This window comes from Chelmon rostratus, chromosome 8 (assembly GCF_017976325.1).
Source record: "Chelmon rostratus isolate fCheRos1 chromosome 8, fCheRos1.pri, whole genome shotgun sequence".
NCBI lineage: Eukaryota > Metazoa > Chordata > Actinopteri > Chaetodontiformes > Chaetodontidae > Chelmon > Chelmon rostratus.
The window spans coordinates 24,198,045-24,219,793 of record NC_055665.1 but is presented as its reverse complement, the minus strand read 5'-3'; the positions used below and the strand labels follow the sequence as shown (position 1 = coordinate 24,219,793).

The following is a 21,749-nucleotide window of genomic DNA, read 5'->3' as shown; positions in this document are numbered from 1 at the left end:
TCCTCAGGCTTACGTCCCCGTCTGTGGCACCTGGGTGCCAGGGAAATCCCGTGTCCCGCCGGCCGGCAGGTGCCAACCTGTCCAGGTCGATGAGGGCTGGCGCTCGGTGACCTGCTCTGAGGTCCTCACTGCAGCCATGGCTACTGCAAATCAGCTGCGCACTCCCGCGGCTGTCGGGAGCGCGCATTACAACAGGAGCGTTTATTATTGTAGACAGCTGAGCTCGTGCGTGGGAATAACTGTGCTGCCAAATGTGAAATATGTGGGACTTCCCAGGGTTCATAATCAATGCATTGATTATCATTATCAATCCCATACAGTCAGTTCAATTTGATAACTTCTACAAAGTGAGAAGTAACAGAAGTAACATTCCTCAGTTCATGCATCAGAGAAACACATCATCTTTGCATCCACTTACTTCTTTGAGAGCATCATGCAAGCATGACTTCTCCTCTGCCACAGGCCTGATTTGAATTACATAATATTTCCACATGAGGCCCATTATAATCCCAGAGGGTGTGACCGTCCCATCCGCGTGTGTGGACGCATCATCTGAAAATGCTTTCCAGTGTGCGGCCACATCCAGCATGACATCACATTTACTGCGAGCAGCCAGGTCCAAATAAATCACACTTCTCACTCTCGTTCTTCACTCATCAGAAATGCGGCTGATGAAAGGGCTGTTTTAATGAGGGATATGGCAAATCACACAATCCTGATGCTTCAATTATTCAGTACAGCGTATCCTGAAAATAATGTAGTTATATAACTCTGATACTGCACGTGAGAGGATGTACAGTTGCTTTCCACAGCTCATTAAACACTTCTTGAACAGCGTGTAACACCATGCAGCCTTATTCTAAGTGCAAAACAGCAATTACAGTACAGCTCTAATCTCAAAGCTGTTTGTCCCTTTCCTTCAGTGCTTTCAGCCTCCCACAGGGAAGGTCGGACCTCACACGTCTGAACTGATGGTTTTCAGTTTCCTGCCTTGTTGTGCGGCTGTCAGGCTCAGGTGTGTGCGGCTGCAGGGTGGGAGCTGCTCTCCTCAGCCTGTTCCGCCTGGGCATCGTCTCTCACTTTGACAGCGTGGAGGGCGTAGTTGATGGCTGCGCTGTTAGTCCAGCTCCAGGCTCCTGACACCGGGTTGTACAGCATTCCTCGGACAGACTGCACCGAGAAACCGTCTGAGGGCGGGTGAAAGGGAAAAGAGGGGGTAAGAGGCCGAAAGAGAGAGAGAGAGCGTGACAGCAACACCAGAAGACAAACTTGTCTGTGTTGTATATACCTGAATGTAACTGTCCACATGGAAAACTAATGAAATTTTCCTGTTTAGGTAAGAGCACAGTCAAAACGATCAAATTCACATCTGATGCACTCAGTAATAATTTATCCCTTATTTAACCTGAGACTGTTGCTGCTGGGAACGAGCCAGGGAAACGAGTGGAAATCAGAGGGACTTACAGGACTCCAGGAGGCGCTCCAGCTCTTCCGGGCTGATGAACTTTTCCCAGTCGTGCGTCCCGCTGGGAACGAGGCGCAGCAGCTGCTCGGCTACAACGATGCCCAACGCGTACGACAGGTTGGTTTTATTGATGGTAGTGATGAAGAGAGAGCCGCCCGGCTGCACGTAAAGGGACAGTTTAAGGTTATTAAGTATTAGAGATTTACAGTTTTCAATGGTAATATTGCTTCAGAATACATGTTTGACAATGATAGCACATCCCTGCAGCTGCTACATACATAAGGGAGGTGCTACCAGGGTCATCAAGGTATTTATAGAATGGATTTAAAGCTTCAGTGGACAGGACTAGAAAGCAACAGTGCCAGACCTCAAGGTTCAGCCTCAGTCAGGATTAATTAACAGGAGGGGAGGCAGAAGGAGAGTGGACAGGGAGAGAGAGAGCGAGAGAGATGGAGTGCCGTTCTTCTTTAAAACGAATCCAAACAACACAATAATTCATGCTAAAGCATCCCTGCACAGCTGCCCTGAAGCTAGACGCATTTGGAAGGTTTTTCTTTGTAAGACAGCAGAAGTGAACAGCGAGAAAAAGAAAGTCCAGTCATGCAGAGGCATGATGTGAAGCTCTGTTCTCTGTCCTCTCAGCTCCTCTGGTCCACTGACTCATCTGGGCTCAGCCTCGATGCACAGCTTTCACTAACGCCTGTCAGGTTTCAATGCAACTCATACGCATAAAAACACATGCTAACCTCCTCCCAGAGACACACGACAGATGCAAACACAACAAACATAACAGAATCGCCATATGCACGCCAGCATCCGCTCAGATGAACACACAGACGCACACGGTATCGATGCAGGAATATCTGACATGAGTTAACAGCTGGAGGAAAACACACACACACACACACACACACACACACACACACACACACACACACACACACACACAGTCCCGGGACACACCTTCAGCATGAGGCCGCAGCAGAAGGCGAACGTTTCCAGGTCGGCCAGATGTTCCACCACCTCGGATGCCACAATGGCGTCGAACTGGGCCGGCCCCTTCTTCCCCTCCCCCTCCCCCTCCCCCTCCTCTGCTGAGAGCTCCTCCAGAGTGCAGGCCCGGTAGCAGACCCGGCCACGAAGGTCGGGGTCGTAGGACGAATGCAGCCGTGCCGTGCCGATGCTGTCTGCCACTGGATCTATGCCCAACGCACTGGCTCCCAGGCGGCCCAGCGGCTTGTGAGGGACAAGGAGGAAGGAGGAGACGGAGACGGAGGCTCGACTTTTTAAAAAATGCCTTCCACAGCAGCACTTCATTATGAACAACAAACAATATCAACCAACAATATTTTGTTTATTTTTAGATGCAGGAAAAATAAAAAGGAACAAAGAGGAGGATGTTTGAGAAATAATTCCTTCTACTTCATACTGTCAACTTTGGCACATTCCTTGGTCAATATTTTGCATATTCCTGCAAACTCTTTAATCAAAAATAGTTAAATTGTACAGATTTCTTATGCTTTATATTTTTTATATTCTATTGTCAGTTTTCTATAAATGCTTCTTGTTTTGATCTTTTAACTTTTATTTTCTCTTACTGTGTTTATTGTTATGCATCAAAACGCCAAGACAAATTCCTTGTATGTGAAAACCTTCATAAATGTGATTCTGATTTTGTTGCTGGTGGTCATACATTTTCCACCTCTATGAGGAAAAAGAAGTCCTCTGAGGGGATGGGTTTCTAGGTGCAAACATAGCTGGACGTAGTTTTGTGTTAAGTTAGATTTAAACCGAGTTTGAGAAAGAAAATGATTTATGAAACTGAACAGATGCGATCATGTCAAAGCAACGAACAAATCCACAGCTTAGTCCACATTAACTGCTGTAACAGCATTTTAAAGCTGTAATGAGCATGACAGGTGGTTGGATGCGAACTACACCGCCCTCTTCTGGACAAAAGCTAAACACACAGGCACGTGGGGTGAGCTGCACTCGCTCGCCCCTGGGCTGATCTCCACCCTCCCGCAGCTGATCCCTTCTGATGGGAAGGGTTGTGGTGACGAGACACCCAGAGACACAACCACAGCTGCAATCTTAACAGACACTTTTTGTGCTTTTCGTGTGTGTGTGTGTGTGTGTGTGTGTGTGTGTGTGTGTGTGTGACTATGACAGCCTGTGTGACAGAGCCCCATGAATACAGGACCTGATTTTGTCCTGTCAAATCACACAACACAGCTGGTACGTCCTCAGTCCATATGAAGGCAGGGACAGAGGCCCTGTCCCAGCTGCCCGGCTATCAACACTAACAAACAGACAAACAACTGCAAACGACCGACTGTCCGATCCACCAAACCGAGACCAGTCAAATCACAAGAGAACGTGCATTAGGCTGACGTTTCGATGTTTTTTGTGGCCACTGGTATGTATGTGAAAGGAATGGCACTATAATGCACTGAAAGCACAATCTTACACAGCGACAGACCGCTCTCTGGAGAGAAGAGACGCAACGTGATGTGAAAGGTAGCAATTGAAAATATTGGGAATGCACAGGAGGAGAGACGTTTTTGACTGCGTGTCCTCGCTCACATGGGGTCTGCATTTTCTCAGACACACACACAAACACTTACCTCTGTGAGCAGGCCTCCTCCACAGCCCACGTCCAGTATTCTGAGGCCTGCCAGTGGTTTCCCTGGATGACGCGTGGTGTGCACATTCAGCAGGTGATCCCTGAACAGGTCAGTGAGCAGTAGGTTAAATCTCTCATTTGAAATGAAAAGGGAAGATGTGTGTGTTCTTAAACATCCTCAGCCTGTGTAATGCTGCTAAGCGTATAGGGCTATGGGAGGTTGGAGGCCAGGAGAAGCTCTACATTTTGCTGAAACCATACGCTGTCACAACCACCCCCACTTCACAGTGAGCTACAACATCAGCCGGCTAACAACACAAATATCCTCTGGCTACAATTTCACCCCTGTGTTCCTCCCTCACACACTGTCTGCAGACTGTCTGCCTCGGGCAGCAAACATGCAAACCAGGCCAAGATCTGAGGATGCATCATCCTCATTAAAGCTCTGCTGGGGTGCAGGAGCATCAGCGCAAACAGCGAAGGAAAGAAGATTAGGTGTTCCACCGAACTAGCTCCCAACCACACCACAACACAGAAGGATGCGGACAAAGGCTACTTAGCCACAGTGTGTGCGGCATATCGAGCCACCTGCACCTGATAAGAACTATTATGCTACTGATGAAAATATTCAAATTACTGTTCAACTGAAGTTGAAACAAGAGATTTCCCCACTTCTACATGTCATCCGCTTTCACTCAAAATCACATTTGGCTAAACATCAAAACCAAATTTCTGATGGTGAATTAAATGTATTTTAGTGTTTTATGATGACTGAATGTATTGATCACAACAGTTCCAATGTGCAAAAGTACTATGGAAAAAACAAAGTGGAGTGCTGTCCTTTAATACAAAGTGCAAAATACTAAAGGCTCATTACTCAGCATCCAGACCACTGAATCCAGCAACATGTGTCTGCATTTCAGATGTAAAGAAAGGAAGCAGTGCATTTTTTCACCGTATGATTGCTGTCAAATTGTTGCCATGTATGAAGTGTCTGAACTCTGATTTAACTCCACTATCCAGCATCACACTATTACTGGAGCTTCCGGTACGTTAGTGATTGAAGGGATTGAACTATTGAAGGATAGGTGTGGTGAATAAAAAGACAAACGTTGTGGCTGATACAGATCAGAAAAAGCCAACAGAGAAGATGAATGACAAAAAAATGTGCCTTTTGTGAATGCAGGTGTTACTCTGGTGTAGTCAGACAGTAGACTTTATGATCCATATTTATAATGTTTCAGAAAGCTGAACAAATTCATTTAGTCTTTTTAAGTCAGGATTGGCTGTATCATAATAAGACTGTTGGAGTCTAAAAGGTACGGTCTCATTTAGACACACCCTGAGGGGCAGACCCATATCAGACAAATCAGACACACTCAGACATACACTGGCACTGGATCTGTCATACTGTCACCATAGACACACATCACCAACACCACCACCACCACCACCAACAGGACCACAGTGGGGGAAGGGGAGAGCAGCGACGGGCTCTTGGCTGGATGGGTAATGTCATGATCATCTTGTGGGGCCCCTACAGCAGATCTTATCAATCAAAACTCCAGCGTCTGGGCATCTGAAACGCTATTGGCTGAAAATGTGTGGGGGAATCCTGTCGCTTTCACTGGACGTTACATCAGTGCATCCATCGTGTGTTCTCCACACCCCAACACCACGAGGCCGGATCTCCTCCAGGTTATGTTTCGACACTGTGGCTTGATGCCTCTGCCAATCAGTGCCCGTGCTGAGAGTGACTCAGGCACGACACCTCGGCATTCCCAAAATATAATGAATGTTGAAGTGCACGTCGCACACAAACACGCACCTTATGAAAGGCACCCTCAGGTCGTTCATGGCATGAAGAGCTGCAAATTGCCCCTCTTCATCCCACCACTTGCTGGCCATTGACTGGAACCGCCTCACCTCCTCTGGGTCCACTGTGGTTTGGGAGGCTGCACGAACACTGTGGATAAACCAGACAGGACCACGTCAACACTGCACACACCACATTTAATACAGGGCAGTGGGCAGCCTTGGAAAAAAAAAAGCTACTAGGTCAGTGGAATCAAACGTCGCTGCATCTAACATGATGCTACAAAATCTGATGTTTGATGCTGAAACCATTAGTCGGTTAGTCAATTGGGAGAAGAAAGAAAATACAGAAATGTGGATGAATTATTAGACGTTTCAATAATATCTTGAGCAGCAATGGATTTCTTTTAACATTTGCGGGTTTCAGCTTCCTAAGTGTGAGAATAATTTCGACTTTTTACCATTGAACATTAAATATTTATTTGTATTTGTCTGTTATTTGGATAGAATAACACATCATAGGTTCCCTTGAGCTCTGAAGATGATCATGATGGCCATTCTTCACGATTTAATTCACACAAACGTGTTTAATCTAAAGAGTAATTGACGAGTTAATGGATAATTAAAACTGTTGGCTTTGGTCGATCTGCTGTTCGTCTGATTTCATTCGGCAATTGCAACAAATAGTTTCTTTAAACTTGTCTCATTCATAACGATGTGTACAGATGAGACTGCGGGCCTGGTGCTGTACCTGGTGTGACAGGGCACGGTTTGGCTCTGGGTCTTCACACAGACGCTCCGTAGTGACCGCTGTTTGCACATCGCCGTCCAGCTGACGCCGCTCCGCATCATACAGGCAGCGGGGGCTTTCCGGCTGCACAGCCCTAACATGAGGGGGCCCAACTTATTCGAGTACATGCTGGGGGGTCAACACGGTTTAGCTGCTAGCTGCGACGATCGGCTCACTGCACTACACAACGTAGCTTCTGTATGACGGACAGCGCTCAAGTATTTTCTGCTCGGGTAGAAACTACACACGCTTTGGTTCCTACTGGTCGACGCTTCGCGTTGCGGTTAAGGACAGGGATTAAATGGCTAAATACTGGAGAAAATGTTGTTTGGACTGAGTTCATAGTGTAATAAATCGCTGCTGACCATTTGAATTTCAAATTTCAGTCATGGACAATGGCTTGGATAAATGTCTCTATACGGTCACTGCTGTTTCTCTAGCTACATATTTTATGTAACGAGTTTCAGAAGCCTCATGCTGTAAACTACACCCTCTCCAAGGTTCATAACCATCCTTGAGAGTTCATGTCACCTTTATCAGGTTTCTGTGACAATGGCCTCTATGCACCATATCTTCTAATGAGAAACAGATTCATTTCCTGTTTCAGCAGCTCAGGGCTGAAATCTGCACTGCATCATTTTAACAGAAAACCCTTCAGCGGCACAGATGTGAGTGATCGAGTGACATTTCTAGGCATAAAGCCCATCTGACTTTGAACCGCAGTCCCCAGAGAACATTTCTCTGAAAGTATGGGCCCTTATGAACCGACAGGGAGCAGCAAAGCGGAGGGAGTGCTGTTTGCTGTTGAATGTTGCAATAAGATGAACGAGACAGTGAGGCGAGACAAGGAACAAACAGTTTATTGGACATCTTACAATAATGTTTGAGGGGAAAAAAGTTGATCCTGTTACGCTTTAAAATAATCCAACTTGAGTGTTTAGTGTCCACAGTCTTAATAAGTTTTGCATACTGATACAAGTGAAAACTCCTACCATTCAAAAAGTCTTGTTCTTCAGTCACACATTAAAAATAACATATTTACAAAGATGAAAGAAATGTATGAGGGCGGTTCACCTACACAACTGCCTCTATAATGAGACAAGCCTGTTCAACTCATGGAATTTAAAATGGTAAAGTGCACAGATCGAGAGGTTAACTGTGCTCCTCAGCGTCTGCTACGACGGGAGGGGGATGTTGACCTGAAAGAGAGGCGTGGACATAACATTAATACTGCACCAATCACACTTACCCATGCAGACTACAAAACACAAACATGCACAAGACCTCCACCCACCCACCAGAGTACAAATACTGTCCATAATCTCCATAAAAACTTGTGTTCAGCAGACTCAGAGAAGATAATCTACCCAGAAGTGCACAGTGTAAGGCAAGGCATTTCTGTTTGGTTCACTTTGGCCTTACTACTAAGGCCTTATTTCAGTTTCCACATATTAACAAGGTGCTACAAAACAGAGGCTTGGATTCTACTGAGGCAGCAGGAGGGAATATTGAGACTTCATGTGACTCTTGACAGTTAGGCAGATGCGACTGCATTTGACTGTACATTTTCATAACATTCAGTCAGGTATTTTCATAATTTTCCTTTTAAATGTTATTGAAAATAGATTGATAACAAGGACTCCAGAGAGTTAACAATGAGACATAAAATGAAAACATACAGAAGGAAAAAAAGAGAAAAAAACAAATACTACCTTGATCGCGACTTAGACTTGTGTTTGCGGCTTGCCTTCTTACCAGACTTGTGAGATTTTTCCGTCGACCGTGAGCGACTACGTTTAGATTTTTTTGACTTCTTTTCCTTGCTAACTTCAGGGGTAGGGGATCTACTTGAGTCAGAGTCTGAGCGCCTCTTGCTAGCTCTGGCGGAGCCCTTCTTGCTGGCTCTGCTATCCTGCCGGGAGTGCTTGTCACTCTGAGAGTCCGTGCATGAGTCACTCTCTTTCCTTTTCTTCGATTTACCATTCTCCTCTACAAAGCTTCCTTTTTCTTTTTCCTTCTCCTTTTCTTTCTCTTTGGCCTTTGGCTTTTCCTTCTTCCTATCTGACTCCTTCTCCCTATCCTTCTCCTTCTTTTTCTTGTCTTTCTCATGGCTATGACTCCTTTCCCTCCTCCTCTCCCTGTCTTTGCTGGAGGCCTTCTGTTTGTGTTTGCTGCTACGACTGTGACTGCTGTCTCTGCCATCCCGGCTCCTTTTCCTCTCCTTATCTCTGTCTTTCTCCTTTTCTCTGTCTCTGCTGCAACTGCGGCTGTCTCTGGCCCTGGCTCTGCCCCTGTCTCTGTCTCTAGATCTAGATCTACTCCTGCGGCTCCTGCGCTCCCTGGAGTCACTGCGCTCCTTCTTGTGGCGGCCTGATCTCTCAGCGCTGCTCCTCCTCCTGTCCCTGCCCTTCTCACTACGATCACCGCGATGCCTGTGAGAGCTGCGGCTGCGGCTACGCCAGCGACCCTTGTGAGAGGAGGAGCGGCTACGCCTCCTCTTTCTTCGTGGGGAGGAGGATCGAGAGGAACTGCGGGAAGATGCAGAGGAAGAAGAGGAGGAAGAGGAAGAACGACGGCTGCTGTGGCTGGAGGTGGAGCGGGAGCTGCTGCTGTGACCGTTGGCTGGGGAATCGCTGCCGCCTCGCCCTGAACGCTCCTTCCCTCTGCCTAAGCGCTTGCTCACACTATCCTCCTTCTCACTACGGGACCTACGCCTCTCTACCAAGGGCTCCGCCTCCCTCTCTTTTACTTCCTGTTTGTGTGGGTTCTCTGGCTGGCCCTCATCATATTCCACCTTTTCTCTGCTCAATCTCTCCTTTACCATCTCTTCTGTAGAAACAAACAACAAAGACAGATGTTAAAGTAAACAAGGAAACATCAGGTGCTGTAAAAACCAAGAACAGGCGCACAGCTTTCCACACCAATAATGGTTGTAACCTTGAGAGATGAGATTAAGTCAGCACAAGTATGAATCTTTTAACTCCTGGTCACACTGTGAGCATTTGCATAGATGTACATATGTGTTCAACCTATTCCAGACAAGTCTGAATAGTTCCCTTTGTTTGCTTACAACTCCAGCTTGAATGGATAGAGAAAAGCAAATGCAGTAAAAATATGTTGGAATAAAAGGTCTACCATCATGTTTATTTTGGTTCAGTGTTGTTGCAAAAGGGTCTGAGACGTCTTACCGCGTGCAAGCAGAGTCTCTTGTGCTTGTTTTTCTTGCAGCTGCAGCATCTCCCGCTCTTTGCGGCGGAACGCGTCCTGCTTCTCCCGAATGCGGTGCCGCAACTCCTCCTCGTCTGTGTCGGACGACTCAGACCCTCGCACGCTGCGATCGTCGTCATCCTCGCTCTCATCTGAACCATAGTCGCCAAGCCCACCTGCCACAATAGAGGGTTGTTGAGTGTTGAAAACGATGAAGATCCATTCTCACAATTAGGTTTCACTTATGAAAGCCCTCAATCCCGACCCAATTTCCCAGGGAAAGGCCCCTAAACCTGTATAATTTCATATCTAACACTGATAAAAACCCCATAAAAATAAATATATAGTCCTTTTAGAGACTTCACATAAATACTTTGTATTCAAGAGCATGCTTCTATCATCAAAGTGCAAAACTAAACCCAACTCAGACACTGAGATCCCACGTCTATTTGAATCAATCTTTAAAATTAGGTTGTATATTTGGCTTTTAGGTCTTGTGCTGCCAGATTTTCGCAGGTTCTTACTAACACCCCGCCATAAATTCAAAATAAGAAATATTTTCCTTCCCTCCCCCCGGTGACAGAAAAAGGGATACTCACTGAGACCAGTCAGAGAAGCCAGTGCACTTGACTGTGCCAGCTGTTTTGCAGGAGCTTTGATTCACATCAACAACAGGAACAACATGTTAAAACACATACTGCCATTTTCTCAAAGGCAAGAGAGTCGCTAGAGAGGGGGTCACAGATAAAGCACTATTCACAAGAGCTGCCGTTGGCAACAAGAGAAAAAATAACAAAAACAAAAAAAAAAAATGGAGAAAAGAGAGAGGGTTAACAAACAAAATTCTGTCACACAATGCAAGTCAAACAGTCGGACAGGAGGGAAAGAACCAATCTGTACTAATGCACAGTCACTTCAATGGAGGAAGTCACTTGTATATACAGGTGGATGCTGGTCAGAGTCAGTGCTGAGACTCTATTCGGTCCTATCATAGGCTTTCAGCAGGACCGTCAATACCATGTACCAGAGCACCAGGAATCAAATAGTGTTTGTGAAACAGAACATTGCTCTGCTCTCTCTCCTTCTGATGCATTAGCAGAGAATGGTTGAAAATGCATATCAGATATACTCCCATGTTTGCCGCTCAATCACCCTGGTTTACAGGGCATAATTGAGTTTAATTAAAAGAGGTTATTATGCATACAATCAATTTTCTTCAGATTTAAACATAATGTCTTGGTGACAAGCATGGATGATGCATTAACTGGAAAAGGCAAGAGCAGACCTCGAGTGGCTTTCCGGTGAGCCTCTTTGGCCACGTGTTGGATCTCTTCATTAGTGACCTCAAGAAGGATCTCTGTCAGAAGTGTTTTTGTGATGATCATCTGATGGAAAAAAAGAAAGATTAAAATCAATTATTTTCAATAAATCCTCTTCAAAAATAGATCAACTCCAACAGTCTGCAATGCAGAAGAAATTATCTAAATGCTCTAACTGACCAGCTGGAATTCTTTTTCCTCCTCCGTCATTTCAGGTTCACTATCCTCTGCAGGAGGTGATGGGCTACGGCCAGAAAACTCCTTCTTCATGGAGGTCTTTTCATCGTCGTCTTTGTCATCATTCCCCTCATCGTCACTGTCCTGATGCAGACAGAAGCAAGGACTCATATTCAATCAAGTAGCAAAGTGGCAAAGCGTGCATCCTTTGTGATGGCAATGCTTGCTACAGTTCTGATAAATGTGCCACAGAAAACGGTTTGTGACCTTGGATGTCCTTTCATCACAAACAACACACAACCGTAACCTCTCTTTCAAAAGGAATCAATTTTGCTATTAAGGCCAGAAATGGGATGCTTACAAATTTACTCTTGCGGGGCACGCGGGGCCCATCACCTTCTTCGTCTGCCTCGTGCTCTTTGCCATCATCTTTTCCCATTTTTGCACGCTCCTTCTCCATTCGCTCTCGCTCCAGCTTCTTCTGCTTCTCTCTGTCCATCTTTTCAAGGCCCTCTCGGATCCATGCAGGTAGTGTGCGCCTTTTCACAGCATCTGAAGGTGAAACACAAGGTCAGAATGAATTATCCACATACTACCATGTTATTAGGATGAATAACCCCTGTTTGAGTCTTTACACTCTTGCTGACAACTTGTAAAATAACCTCTGTAGAATTTTAGCCATTCAGATAGTTTCCTGGGCTGAACTGTGGTTTCTGCTATATTAACATTTAACTACACATGAATTCTAAATTCAACTGCTTACGTGTCCAAATGGAAAAAAATCCAATTGGTATGTAATAGTAAACAGCACCTACTAATAAAGAATAATTTCTAGTCTGACATGACTAGCTGCAATCAATTTTCTTACTTTGACATTAAGTTAGCAGCATTATTTTATGTCACCCTCTTTGTGGGGTAATACACAAACTGCCGTACATCCATGCATTTCATGCAATCTGATGATTGGCTATTAGTTGAGTGAAAACACACTCACCTAGCGGTGCTGGGGCTTCCTGCTTGACTGGGAGCTGGATAGGGGATCTGGGCCGGTCTCTGAACCCAGGTGGTCTGGTATCCCGTCTGTTCTGTGGAGGACCCTGCCAGTATGGGGAGTGAAAGCCTGTGGGTGCGGGTGCAAAGGATGAGGCAGCTCCATGCTGTGGAGAAACAGCACAAATGAAAAATTAAAGGTGGTTTCAAGTACAGAAGGTCCTCTCTTAACTGCCACCAAGTGGCATGCACTCTGCATGGGGTGGTTGTCTCTCCCCAGATTAAGTTAGCTGACATTCATCCACCACTCCCAACTGGGTTAGAAAGCCTGATTGGTTTTAAAAAAGAAAAAAAAAAAATCAGCTAATAAAATAAAACCAAACCATGCTGGATCCTCAACAAGCCAACACTTTCCTCTGCACCGCATCAAGAAAGATACACCTAGATGCTGGGACCGGCACAGTTTCTATGGATTGCTCCTTCTTGTGTTACTTGGTTGCACACTAAAACCCAAACGCTTCAACAGTTTCTACGGTAGCACCTGCATACCTGATAATCAAACTGGTTCATGGCCATGGGGGCCATGGCGTAGCTGTCGGGCTGTGCCCCATACCCATGGCTGTTCTGGGGGTAAACCCCATGGTGGGCTTCAGAGTTGAACTCCACGCTGTCCTGGCTGTTGCTGTCCTCGCTGGGTTTCACCACATCCATCGGTCCTGAACCTGGAGGGATCCAGGCCTGCTCAGGGGGTGGAGGAGGAGGGGGCTGGCCATGTATTCCCCATTCTGTTAATGACAACATAATTAATCACTAAAAGCCAAAGCACAAAATGAAGAAAAGGACAAAAGAAATTTCTGTTTATATTTCTCACCATTTGCTCAAGAATACTGAATGTAATGAGATTACTCATGTGCCATTTCCAGGACCAAAAGAAGAGGAGGAAGAAGAAGAAGAATGGTGCAGAAACAGAGAATCAATAAAGAAAATAAGAAAGTTGATGTGGTTCAATGGGTTTAACTTGTACCTGGTTGCCACATTCTACCAAATGCTGGGTCACCCTGGAAGGCGGCGTGGTTGCTCTGTCCGACAGGCTCAAGGCCCGGGATGTCCTGGCCATTCGGCTGAACGTTCTGCTGCTCTGCTCCTGTCGACTCTTTTTGGGCTATCCATGCCTGTGCCAGGGCAGCCCAGTCCACTTGACCTTCACAAAGCCAGAAAACACATGCATAAAGAAGCTATTACAAGACCAGTGAAACTCTAATTACCAAGGCTGCTTGAGCAGTGGGTAGATGTGCGAAGGCACCCTGCAAGTGCAGATTTCTCCTCAGGAAAAAATTCTTCCATGTTGCATCACTCACTAACCTGGATCTTGCTGGTGCTGGAAAGACTGCATCCATTGCTGCTGGCTCAGAGGCCACTGTGGCCAGGGCTGTCCTCCCTGATCCCACATCACTCTTCTCTGGATTCACACCTGAAACATCCAGGCCAGCTACATTTAGATTTTGATTTGCAACCTCAGTATCTCTTTTGCTGACATAACGAGAGCTGCGGCAGTTTATTTTCTGTAAGACTGCATTTGATTCTCGTTTGGTGGCCAAAAAAGGGCTAGCGTTAGCTTCGATAAAAGCGCTAACGTTACCTCGAACTGACCGGCTATCTGTATGTTTGTGACTCCAGCGGGCTCGAACCTTTTCCTGTGCTAATGGCGGACACAAAAGCGATGTAATATGGGGTCTTGTGTCATTACTGACGCATGATACTGAAATAAATTCGGGGCCGCCAGTGAAATTCAAACCTCTAAACCAGCCTCTGGTCATGCGTTTGGGAGCTAAGGAAGCTCACTCAAGCTAGCGTGAGCGAACGTTAGCTAAGCTAAGAATGAAAGCTAACTGACAGAAACGGTAGCACCATCATCTTCCCATGTGAACAAACGTGCCTTTACATTCAAAATAAATTCCGTACGAGAGGGAAAGTGTGATTAACAGTAATGTGTGCTTTCAGTAACATAGCCCCCACCTTTTCCAGTAGATTCTCTCCAGCGCTGCGGTTCCTAATCAAAATGGCTGCACTAGTTAGTCGCTGGGCGGAAGTGTGAGCCGAGGATCTGCTGCTGCCTCCACAGGCGGCCGGGAATATTATAATTCAGGCTTTCAGTTATAATTTTGTCACCTTGCCTACATTCTAAACCATATGGGTGCTAGTTGTAAATTCATGAAACTTGAAGATGAAACGGTTCTCCATCTAGTCTCTGACTATGTATCTACAGTGCCTTTGAAACTGAAGTTTGCAGACCACCGACGTCTTGATGTAATTTTTTGGACTTGGACCATGTATTTTGCCTCTTCCAAAGGTTTGTTGCATTTGTAGTGTTTTTTTTAAAGCTACTAAATATGTTTCGCCGTCTCTGACATTGTTCAAAATGTCACCTCTGACTTTGCCAGCATGTCAGCGTTTTTCGATTAATAGTTACGAGTGGTACGTAAAGGCAACATTAAGACTACGAAATATTCAGGTGCTGATGGGATTGATTATAATGAGCACAGTGATGATGGACAAGTATGTTGTACTCACTCAGCTGATTCAAATCTAAAAATGATGCCTTCCATAAGTGTCTGACTTCTCATACCTCTTGACCTAATCAATAAAAGCTAAGATAAAGGCCAATGGTTGTAGATTTGGGCATTTTTGGGTGGGATTGTGTGCGAGATATTTTCTCTTGCCTTTGGTATTAATGATATCAGCATCAGCTCCTGTAAGTCTCAGGTAAATCCCACGATAGGTTTCATGTTTGTTGTTCAGATCTCACTGATGATGGAACTATTGAGGCTTCATCAGAAACACCAGCTCCCACCTGAGGTGATTGCTGAGTGAGCTGCAGAGCCTCTGGTTGCTTCCTCCAAACACCTCCTTTCAGTTCAGTTCAATTAAATTCAGTTTTTATTTATATAGCACCAAACCACAAGAGGTCTAGCTCATACTCTTCAATGTACAGAGACCCAACAATTCCTCCATTAGCAAGCACTTGGCGACAGCAGCTAGGAAGAACTTCCTTTTAACAAGCAGAAATCATAAGCAGAACCAGGCTCTGGGTGGGCTTCCATCTGCCTCGACTGGTTGGGTTGAGAGAGAGAGAGTGAGACAGAGAGGCAGACAGACAGACAGAGCGATATGCATAGCAGTGACAATAATAACAATAATAAAGTAGTGTATGATAGTATATGTACAGTACATGGTATGTGCATGATAGTATATGTGTATAATAATAACAATAAAATGAAATATAATAATAATGACTAATAATAATTAACAGTAGCAGTAGGTGCAACCATGATCACAATCCATATGCAGCAACCTGGGAGTGCAGTGTTCTACTGGGGTGATAGGACACTATGAACTCTTTGTGATATGATGGTTCCTGACCATTTAGGGCTTTATAGGGAAGGAGAAGGATTTCAAGTTCTATTGTGGATTTTAAAGGGAGCCAGTGCTGAGAGGCTGGAGAAATATGTTCTCCTTTCCTGGTTCTTGTCAGAACACTAAAGCAACATTCTGGGTCAGCTCGAGAGTCTTCAGCTATTAGTTATTAATTGATGGTCTGATAAAAGAGGATTCTGTGTTGAGTTTATTAAATGTTCGATTTCAACTCCATATACCAGCACCATAGAGACACATGAATATTGAAATCACGTACAAAAACGTATCTGTTTTAAGGACCAAATGTCATAAAACCTCAGAGAATTTAGATCAAAATTCAGAATATGGATCAGGAGCACGAGAACTAAGAGAACGGGCTGCAGTGTTTTCCAGGTTTGGTGTGAAAGACTAAGAACAAGGCTTCCAAATGAATTAATAATTGAGTTTAATTTAGGTTTGGGGTTGATTAATAGGCTTGAGTCAAAAATGGCTACAACTCCATCTCCTCGGCTGATGCCTCGAGGAATGTGTGTAGTAATGAAGCAGGGTGGAGGTGCTTCATCTAGGCTAACATACTGTCCATGACACAGCCAGGTTTCAGTCAGACAAATTAAATCAATGTCATAATCTGATATTAAGTCACTTACTAATGCAGCTTCAGATGACCAAGATCTGAGGAGAGTCCACATTTAATTGTCCTATCCTGCTGTAGCGCTGGGTTGTCATGCTTTTGATTCACTCATAAACTCAGACAGACTTCTAGAAATGACAGCGTCATGGATTCAGATGTTTCTTCAGGTGGCTGCAAGAAAACATCTGCTGCTGAGACAAAATAATTTCCTCTGTGAAAAATCCTTTTCATGCTGCATTGTTGTAATAGTCAGTTCCTATATTGTGAATTAATGAAACTATTTTACATGAAATGTAAATGTAAATAAATGTATGTTGTACATATTCTTCATAGACTATGTAGGTTTGGTTTTAATAAAAGTGCACACGATTCATAATATATACTGCATATTTGAGACTGGTATTTATAGAAGCTTGTAAATGACATGCCAAAAATGAATACAGTGCATCTCTGGAACCACAAGCTCTATATGAATATATGGTACGATAATAAAGGTTATACTAGTGCAGAGGTGCACCTCTGCAGAGGTGCAGCTGATAGGATGATGGATGTTAGTGGGCCAGGGTAAATAAAGATGGAACACAACATGAATGACAAAGACACTTTCAGAGTGAATATCCCCTCTGGAGTTACAGTCGTAGCCCAAAGGAAACAAAGCAAACCATTGCACAACATCTGAACATTACCAAGAATGATGCTAATAAGGTGAAGCAGAGCACAGTCAGAGCCATGTTTCAGCAGAAACAGAAACTCCAAACTGGGGAGGCGATCTGGGGACCATCTGAGCCATTTGAAATTCCTCTGGTACTACAGTATAAAACTCATTTAATTTCACTAACATGTCACTATGTCCCCATCCAAGGGCACAGGAAAGCCATGAGGTTTGACTGTGGTCTGTGTTAATATTATGATCTGACCACTAGATGGAGACATAGACTGTGTGTTCGCACGGAAGGCTAGGACGCACACCTGTTAGTAATAATAATAATGATAATAATAATAATAATAAGAAGAAGAAGAAGAAGAAGAAGAAGAAGAAGAAGAAGAAGAAGAAGAAGAAGAAGAATGACTGGATCATGTCTGAAAATGACCCTCATTGGTCAGTCGACAAGCCGTTACTGGGGGTCTTATGCAACAAAATATTGATTACAAAAATAGGAGAAGCGAGGCAGAGCTTGTGATTGTAAATGTTAAAAGGGAAGTTGTTTTAATATTTCTTCGGAGGTTTATTCAGGGAGCTTTGGGTCCTGCACGGTTGGATTTATTCATTTGAGGAGTTGTTGGTGTGTGACTTACTTGTCTTTCAGGTAGGAAAGGTGACGCTGGATTAACAGCCGAGATTCTTCCGGTGAAAACGGCATGTCACGTGAGTTTTTGCTCTCACAAGTGCGAACGCTCCGTGACATTTTGCTTTCGCAGGGGGCGAACGGGTAAACATGGTCAGAGAGTCGGTGGTCTGAAATGATTTTGATTTTGATTTATTTATTTATTTTTGCAGATTCAGATTCTGTGTTAACCAACTAACTCGGCTACTCAACAGTGTAAAGTGGTTAAAATGAGTTCTACTTAGACCAGCTACAACATGAAAAAGCTGCTTACACAATGATGCACCAGCAGTAACAATCCAACACTGATAGAGGCCGTTCTGCCACCTAATGAGTATTTTTACTGTGATACTTGAAGTGCATTTTGTGCACTTTTACATTTACTAAACAGTATTTTTACATGGTGGCATCGCAACTTCCAAGTAAAAGATCTCAACACTGTTGCATATTAACTGAGATATGTAAACTTCAGTATATTTTGACACAGAGCCTCTCAACAAAACAGGGAGCAAGATTAGTTTAGCCTCGTTGAGACTCATCATTTCAGTTTATATTAGGTCATAATGTGGACAAAACCATAAATGATCTCAAATTACCTCAGAATACTGCTACACAGTGAACTTGAAGCCTTCGGGGCCCATGAGGCCCCAGGGGTCCTGAGGCAGGCAATCCTTACATTTCACCTACCATGTGCTGGCATTTCTAAAAGCCCGAACAGCTCTGTATCTGTAGAGGGCAGCACACTGCAAGCATCTGTTGGTGTCTATCCTGGATACACTTCATTGGCAACGTTCAACACACACAGCAAAACACTTTAAAGCCATAAATGAAATACAAAGACCGTCCAGTATTACAGATTGATGAGTGTGGCTTCAGCTGCACCGACAGTGTTCAGTCAGTGGCCTGATGGCTGGTCGCTCTAAAGCTCCTACTGGGTGTCACCATTTCCCTAAAACATGTCTGAAATATATTTAACACGTGCTCTGTTTCAGGAGAGGGTCATGTGCAGGTGTTCGGTGCTCTGTCGTTGGTGTTAATAAGTAGTGGTGATGCACACACAGCGTGAGGGGCAAAGCCTAAGGCATGTGCAGTCCAAGTGTGTGGGCGTTTGCATGAGGAAATGTGTTGAGCGTGTTAATGCAGGGTATGTGCGCAGAGGTGAGACTGACAGTGACAATGGCGTGCATGGTGAGAGCAGTAAAATTTAACCTCCGCTGCTGGTAGATAGGCAGACAGCAACGAGCGTTCCAGCATTACAACTGTCTCACACAAGGGGAGGGGGTGCCTGTCATTAAGTGAGATTAAATCACATCTAATGCTTCAGCAGCATGTCCCCGAGCAAAAAAGCCACCCCCGCTTTAAAAATAGACAAATACATTTCAGAGGAGATTTGCTCTTTTTGTTGGTGGCGGCTTGACAACCTGTTTTAACGTTCCAGCAGCATGACTGGGGTGTCACAGCGTGCGGGGACGACAGGACGCGTAAGGCAATGTTTTTGGACGTTGCCCTTTTCCAGATTCCACACCCACCTCCTCTTCACCAGCTCGCGACATGTTCTGAAGCAGTGCTGCTTTGCACCCGTCAGGGCCGATCACTGACGGAGATGGGTCGGACGCGGCCCCGCAGGATCTGCAGCGACAGCCGAGAGCGATGGTGGACAACATCTCGCTGAGAGTGAAAACAGGGTGACATCGAGTCCAAAGCAGAAACAACAAAACCTTCTCCCTTTTCTCCCTTGTGATCCCTCTTCTGCCAGAGCTGTTGCACAAGAGAGGCTGACACATAAACAGAGAGATGAGTCTTGTAGAATATTCAGTTCATAAATTAGATTTATTTTGATACAGTATTTAGTTATATTCAGTCCAAATTTGTATCATTTCATAACTGAAATTAAATGATTTTCTGGAAACAATGTCTTGAGGAAAAACCCTGCACACCAGAAGCACCATGATTTTGTATTGTTTCTAGTATGTACAATTACATATACTCAGTACTATATTTTGCGTACAGTAAGATATACTGTACATAAATACTGTATGACATATCCCTCTTTGCATTTGCCTATGCATATGCACAGGTTTCTTAAACCTGAGGCATAGGAACTGAATTTGTCCTTGTTCCATAAGAAAATAACAAACCTCTAGATTCTGATACGTGTTCAACCCCTTCCCTTCTACTGTTTTGGCAAATGTCCAACAAGCAAGAAAAATGTTTTCATTTAAAATATTTTCATAGAAAAAGATGAACAGCTCATCTGACATAGACATTTTAAGAATAGGCAATACATTCATTAGAACATTAACCCATGCACATTACAGCAAAGATGTTTTTTCTAGTGAGACTTGAAGCCTTTCACTTTTTTTTTTATATCTAGTTTTTGCTCAACCTTACTGATAGTATTAGGGAATTAAAAGTCAGTCTGTCACAGCGCTGACCCACAGTTGAACATCTTAATGGGTCTGGTTGTGCGCCTGCACAGTTACGGTAGAGCTGAAACATAATGAAGGCAGACAAGGTGCTTTGTTGGTCTGATAAACATCTGAGTACGCTTGTTTGTGCAATGGCACTCGAGAGCCACACTGATGACCTTGAGAGATTCAATGTTAAAGAAACTGAATGAAGTAAACTTGTGTGTTCTGTTTTCCTGCTGTGACTTGCAGCTGCAAAACTCATCTTTGGCAAATGTAATTCACTGATAGTCTTACATTTATACATTCTGATGTACAAAAAGAACAATCTGTTCAAAGTAGGCTGTAAAACAACTGTTGTGCTACTCCTTAAAGGTGCTATGTGTAGCAGTTTCAACCTGCATGTCCATGTAAACTACTATTATTATCAGAAATAATTAGCGCAAAAACTGAGAAAATCACTTGTCACTGTTTAACACCATTAGTGCTGTATTGGTGGTTGGATTTCTTAACTGTGCAACCATATTTTCCCATAAACTCTACCTCCAATGACATTGCTACTTGTCCTCATGCATCTTCTCTTACTGAAAAGGACAAACATGTCTGAATTCATTTTTCTTACCATCTATCGTCTGTCATTGCCAGACACAATCAAGCACACTTCTTTACAAAAACCTGAGCCAGTGCCACACAATGAAATATTTTTGCGTAGAATGCAGACAGAGACAAATCCCCTCCACGGCAGCCGTAAGTGTTTTTGTTAATTACGCCGACAATAATACTATTTAAAATTCAATGTGGCGTTGGTTCACTGATGTGCCAATGATACGCATAGCACCTTAAATCTACATTCTCCTGTCTGTCACTCACTCAGTCACTCACATGTGTGCATGTGCACACACAACTGACATCAAGTAGTTAGTGCACAGCGTAGCTTAGCATGCGATAATTCTGCTTATTTCCTGTATAGTTACTGTAGCGAAACTCCTTCATGCCGTTATCTCAGGCACGTGATTGCAACAGAGACACAGAGAAACACTCTTTTTTCCCGACCTCTTTTTAAAGGGTAGGATTTTCAAAACAGGAAACGTGAATCAAAATATGGGCTATATCAAAGCAGAAAATAATAACTTAAACATCTGATGTTCATCTAAGATCTATATATCTAAGATATTCAGAAGTCCCAATTTTTACTGAGAATTTATATGCAAAACACACAGCGGTCATTCCTCTCATGTAAGACAAGTGAATGTACAGTGAAGTCGTTCCCTTTTCTTCCCTCCACCTACTCACAGATACAGTAAGAGGAGGAAGTAGAGGGATGTGCCAAAAACAATACAAAACAGAACAGAGATGAAGAGAAAAATACTATAGCTTGTCACATTACAGCATTTCCTCGTAGAAGAGCAGGTATGCCTGAGAGTTGAGTACCCTTGACTCTGGTACCGACTGAACAGTGGTATCACTGATGTACACCCACTGGCCCTGGGAGCTGCTGCCAGCATCCCTCACACCTGAAAACACACACACACGCACACGCGCACGCACACACACACACACACACACACACTGTTAATATCAT

General features: G+C 44.2%; 3 protein-coding genes across 3 annotated transcripts in view; all 3 read right to left on the bottom strand.

Moving 5' to 3' along the window:
* Positions 1 to 662: 662 nt before the first annotated feature.
* coq3 (coenzyme Q3 methyltransferase) lies at positions 663 to 6,899 on the bottom strand. The gene is made up of 6 exons (XM_041942899.1): positions 6,658 to 6,899; positions 5,920 to 6,057; positions 4,093 to 4,192; positions 2,429 to 2,701; positions 1,465 to 1,624; positions 663 to 1,187 (listed from the first exon to the last, which is right to left on the bottom strand). The coding sequence occupies exons 1-6, from the start codon at positions 6,822 to 6,824 to the stop codon at positions 1,012 to 1,014; spliced, it is 1,014 nt and encodes a 337-aa protein (XP_041798833.1). The 5' UTR covers positions 6,825 to 6,899; the 3' UTR covers positions 663 to 1,011.
* Positions 6,900 to 7,540: 641 nt separating this feature from the next.
* On the bottom strand, positions 7,541 to 14,471 carry pnisr (PNN-interacting serine/arginine-rich protein). Its single transcript, XM_041943051.1, has 12 exons — positions 14,406 to 14,471; positions 13,752 to 13,860; positions 13,414 to 13,590; positions 12,939 to 13,174; positions 12,394 to 12,556; positions 11,761 to 11,951; positions 11,403 to 11,543; positions 11,189 to 11,288; positions 10,503 to 10,556; positions 9,885 to 10,079; positions 8,409 to 9,525; positions 7,541 to 7,895 (listed from the first exon to the last, which is right to left on the bottom strand). Exons 2-12 carry the CDS (start codon positions 13,837 to 13,839, stop codon positions 7,862 to 7,864), a joined length of 2,496 nt encoding a protein of 831 aa, XP_041798985.1. The 5' UTR covers positions 13,840 to 13,860; positions 14,406 to 14,471; the 3' UTR covers positions 7,541 to 7,861.
* Positions 14,472 to 19,570: 5,099 nt separating this feature from the next.
* Positions 19,571 to 21,749, bottom strand: part of usp45 (ubiquitin specific peptidase 45) — a 37,233-nt gene continuing 35,054 nt past the window's right edge. The window contains exon 18 of the mRNA XM_041942897.1: positions 19,571 to 21,681. Within this exon, the coding sequence (XP_041798831.1) occupies positions 21,551 to 21,681 (131 nt within the window). The 3' untranslated portion in view covers positions 19,571 to 21,550. The remainder of the gene's footprint in view (positions 21,682 to 21,749) is intronic.